The sequence below is a fragment of the Trifolium pratense genome, linkage group LG1 (genome assembly GCF_020283565.1).
Source record: "Trifolium pratense cultivar HEN17-A07 linkage group LG1, ARS_RC_1.1, whole genome shotgun sequence".
Classification (NCBI taxonomy): Eukaryota; Viridiplantae; Streptophyta; class Magnoliopsida; order Fabales; family Fabaceae; genus Trifolium; species Trifolium pratense.
The window spans coordinates 25229569-25234468 of record NC_060059.1 but is presented as its reverse complement, the minus strand read 5'-3'; the positions used below and the strand labels follow the sequence as shown (position 1 = coordinate 25234468).

Sequence of the window (4900 nt, the reverse complement as noted above, 5' to 3'; positions counted from 1 at the left end):
ATGGTTGGTTGCGATTTGTTAATGATACGTCAACATGTACCCAAATTAACTCATTTTTTAACTAGAATGTTGATATGGCCAATTTGAAAAATAAGGTAAAAAATATATTATTTAAAAATTACTATACATTGTTTTAAAAAAAATTACTATACATTTACATTTTCATATAATAAATAACAAAAAATTAAAAATAGTCATTTTGTGACAATTCTTTTTTTATAAGTAAATCAATTATTTTGAGACATGTACATAATTTTCTATATAAAAATTGTTTTTTTACTTTTTAAACAATGTCCCTTCCTATTATGAAACTCAAGCTAATAATATAAAATCCATTATTTGTGACTCATTAGCCCCTCCCTTGTTTTTTTCTCTTAACTCAAACCCCCTTTTCTCTTTCTCTCATTGCCTTGCCCCTATATATTTCCTCTCCTTTTATTTCTAGAGCAGAGATATCAAGTACCCTCTTTAAGGGTAAGAGAAAAAAAACCACAAACACAAACTGTGGTATTTTCTCATTTTCACAATTCAAAGTTCAATCTTCTTCACCCACATCACCATTTTCAACCAAAAATGGCCATCACTACTCCCTATCAAAATTTCACAGAAAAGAAACATTGGTGGCTCACAAATCGCATGGTAAATAAACATCCTTTGTTTTTAATTTTAAGGTATCATTTCATAATATTAATAACAATGTTTAATTTTGTTTCTGTTTTCGTGTAGATTGTTGAGAAATACATCAAAGATGCAAGAACACTCATTGCATCACAAGAACGCAACGAGATTGTTTCAGCTCTTAATCTTCTAGATGCAGCTTTAACTATATCTCCAAGTTCAGATCAAGCTCTTGAATTAAAAGCTAGATCTTTACTCTATTTAAGAAAATTCAAAGATGTAGCTAATATGCTTCAAGATTATATTCCAAGTTTGAAAATGGCTAATGATGATTCAAGCTCTGTTTCTTCTGATGGTTCTTCTCAACAACTTTCAAGAGAAGGAGTTAAGTTACTTTCTTCATCGGATTCTTCTGTTCCAGATCAGAGTTTCATTAAGTGTTTCTCTGTTTCTGATTTGAAAAAACGTGTCATGGCTGGTCTCTGTAAAAGTGGTGATAATCAAGGTTATTGGAGGTAACAAAAGTTAATTTCTCATTATTATTTATTTTATTATCAACCATTTGATCCCAATTATTAATCCGATTTTAAATATAAAAAAAAAAAAAAAACTTTTCAAATTAATTGAATAAAACATGTATCTTTATACCATAAAATTGTTTTTTGCTTATGAGAGGAGTAATCTATAATTCGACTGTGAGGTAAATAAAAATTGAATTTGATTTTGAGATAGGGAGAGCTTCGTTAACTACTTACTAGTGAAATTACTTGGTTTAATTTTTTTTATTATTATGTTGCATTAATTTTTGCAATCTTTTTTTCACTTTAAAATGGCTTTTTTTGTTTACTTTTAGAGTTAGTTATTTTTTACCAAATGAGTTTTGAGTTAATGCTTATGCCAGCTAGTAATGAAATGTTTCCCTACACTTGTTTTAAAACTACTATCAAATTCAATGCACATTAAAAGGTATAACAAGGAAGACCAATCAATATTTAATGTAATATTAAAAGTTTGCGTAAAGTAGTTCACATATTTCAACTGTTTTGGTTTGGTAGCACTTTTCTTCTATTTTTAAAATCAATCACACACTAGCTTATTTTTTAATTTATTTTTGGTGAATCAATTAAATTTAAGCTAAGATAGTAAAAAATTAATCTAAGATACTTAAATTGATTAAGTTTGTTAATGTGAATTTCAGATACTTAGTTTTGGGGAAAGCATGTTGTCACTTAGGTCTAATGGAAGATGCAATGGTTCTACTTCAAACCGGAAAACGTCTGGCCAGCGCTGCATTCCGCCGCGAAAGCGTGTGTTGGTCCGACGACAGTTTCTCTCTATGGAACTCACCGTTCACCGGCGACGATACAGTTTTAAAGCCACCTGCAACAACACCACCAAAAAGTCCTTTAACAGAATCTGAAACTGTAAACCAACTGTTAGCACACATAAAATTCCTCCTCCGTCGACGCGCTGCCGCAATTGCTGCGATGGATGCCGGACTTCACTCGGAAGCTATTCGGCATTTCTCGAAAATCGTTGACAGCCGTCGCGGTGCTCCGCAAGGCTTCCTCGCGGAATGTTACATGCATAGAGCCACTGCGAATCGTTCTGCAGGTAGAATTGCTGATTCAATTGCTGATTGTAACAGAACATTAGCACTTGATCCTACATGTATTCAAGCACTTGAATCTAGAGCTTCAATTCTAGAAACAATTCGTTGCTATCAAGATTGTCTTCATGATCTCGAACATTTGAAACTCTTATACAACACAATTCTCCGTGATCGGAAACTCGCCGGTCCGTTATGGAAGCGCCACAATGTACGTTATAATGAAATTCCTGGAAAACTCTGCACATTAGCAGCTAAAATTCAACAGCTGAAACAAAAGGTTTCTTCCGGCGGCGAAAATTCGCGGAATGTGGACTATTACGGTTTGATCGGATTGCGACGCGGTTGCTGTCGATCCGAGTTGCAGAGGGCTCATCTTTTGCTTTGTTTGAAGCATAAACCGGAGAAGGCCACGTGTTTCATCGAACGGTGTGAACTCGCCGATGAACGCGATATTGATTCGGTTAAAGATAGAGCGAGAATGGCTTCTATGTTGTTGTATAGGTTGCTTCAGAAAGGTTACACAAATGTTATGAATTCTATTGCTGAAGAAGAAAATGCTGACAAACAGAAGAAGATTGTTTTACAGTTACAACAAACTGAACAGAAACTACTTCTAAATGCAAATTCAAATTCAAATGCAAATGCAAATTCAATTGTTGTTCAAGTGATGAAAAAGAAAAGTAGAGATGAAATGGAGGATAAGTTTGCAATGTCTTCACCTAGTATTGCAAATCCAACGGTGTTTCAAGGGGTGTTTTGCCGTGATCTAACGGTGGTGGGGAATTTGCTTTCACAGAGGTTTAGTAGTAGGTCAATTCCGGTCAAATATGAGGCACTTAGTTGTTGAATTTTATTGATTGGAAACTTTGGGATCTTTTGTTTTTATCCGGCGGTAAAATATCTCTCATATTATTGGTTACTTCTATCTATGTACAAATGGATAAATTAAATTTTGAATAGCCGGGACATAATTAATTAATTAATTTTTTGTTTACAAATTAAATTACTACTAGCACTATACTAGTATGTTTTTATTTTGTTTATGTTTACATTTTATTTTATGCTAATAAAGACATATTTAATTAGCGATCGGACAATTCAGATTAATGCAGTTATAAAATTGTTACCAAACGTGTTAGATCAGTGATCCTGATCTAAAATTGTGTAAAAACGGTATTTTTTTTCAACAACATTAAATCTTGTTCGGTACAAAATATAATTTATGTTTGATATTATCATCATAATAATCATAAGTATATTAGAAGTACGGTGATCCAGAGTGGTGTTGATGGGTAATTCTGAATTTGGTTTACCCTTTTTTATAACTTGTGGCAAAAGAGTGTAGAAAAAAAAATGTAAAATGATGGGAAAAGAAAATTGATTTATTTGGAAATTGATAAATAAGGCATGACTGTTTGAAGCAGTGAGGGCATGGAAGAAAGTGTAGGTGCATGCCTCGTCTTTTTCACATGTTTTGTCTGGTTGCAATTCAATTTTTGCTGTGGTTAGTGTATCCAAGAAACTGGTTTTCTGACATTCCATTAGATTTTCTTCATTTTCTGTATCCGCCAAAAACTTTGTTGCTTCCAAGTATATGGTGGATGCTGGTGGTTTTGTGAGGGGAGGGTCTAATAGGTCTTTCACACATGTATCATCTACTATTATTACTACACTGTATATGTACATAACTCTTGGTCCATGTTGGATATAATAGTAAAACAATGGTTGGAATTTTGTATCCTTACTTGATCCTACTATGCTTTTAAGAGTTTAAGTATTAATTTCGAGTTGATTTGAATGTAAATTTGAATTTTAGGGAATTCACAATTAATGAAATTGAGTTCTCAATAATTTTTTTTTTTTTTTGAAGCAAGAGTTCTCAATAAGTTGGTAACGAGTAAATTTATATTTGGTCGTCTTTCAATTTTGAGATTTGTTTTGACGATCGAGGGTGTGTTTTTGACACCACTTTAACTTCTTAACCAAAGAAAAAAAATGTTGTTGCGACTCTTATGAATATTGTTTTTCAAATAATTGATTTTTTCATTTAAAAAGGTTAACGACATAATTTGTTGCAATGTTTATATTCAGGTGTAATTATTTTATATTGTATTTATTAATAGAAATATTGAATTAATTTTTTTTATTTCTAACAAAAAAGCAAGAAATGAAATTGAGTCACAATTTTTACATTTTATGCATATTGGGTACTCAGAAAAAACCCACATTTGAAAGGATAAAACGCACATTGTGAGTATAAGCATAGATAATTACTCCCTTCGGTTATTATTATAAGCAAGAAAATCACTTTTTATGTTTATCGTTAAACTGATGTATATATGTCAGAACTAACTCTCGAACCATATTAAGCTAGTGGTGAAAACCAAAAAAATAAACTGGTTTATCTTATCTATATTATCGACTAGGGGTCTGTTTGAATTCGATTATTTTTTAGCTTATGAAAAATAGCTTATGTAAATAAGGTTTTATGTTATTTTGTAAGTTCTAACTAACAAAAATTTTAGATTTAATTTCGCTTTGCGTCCCTTATTTTATTAAACTCACGAAAGTAGTTCCTCTATTTTAAAATTGAACTTTTTGGTCATCCATTTTCACATTTGTTGCAATTTTGGTCATAACTCATGTTTTTTCCCTTAAAGTGACTACTTT

General features: G+C 31.8%; 1 protein-coding gene across 1 annotated transcript; it reads left to right on the top strand.

Annotated features, from left to right (window-relative positions):
• Nucleotides 1-356: 356 nt before the first annotated feature.
• LOC123906887 lies at nucleotides 357-3187 on the top strand. Its single transcript, XM_045956906.1, has 3 exons — nucleotides 357-639; nucleotides 727-1133; nucleotides 1817-3187. The coding sequence occupies exons 1-3, from the start codon at nucleotides 574-576 to the stop codon at nucleotides 3075-3077; spliced, it is 1734 nt and encodes a 577-aa protein (XP_045812862.1). The 5' UTR covers nucleotides 357-573; the 3' UTR covers nucleotides 3078-3187.
• The last annotated feature ends 1713 nt before the right edge of the window (nucleotides 3188-4900 follow it).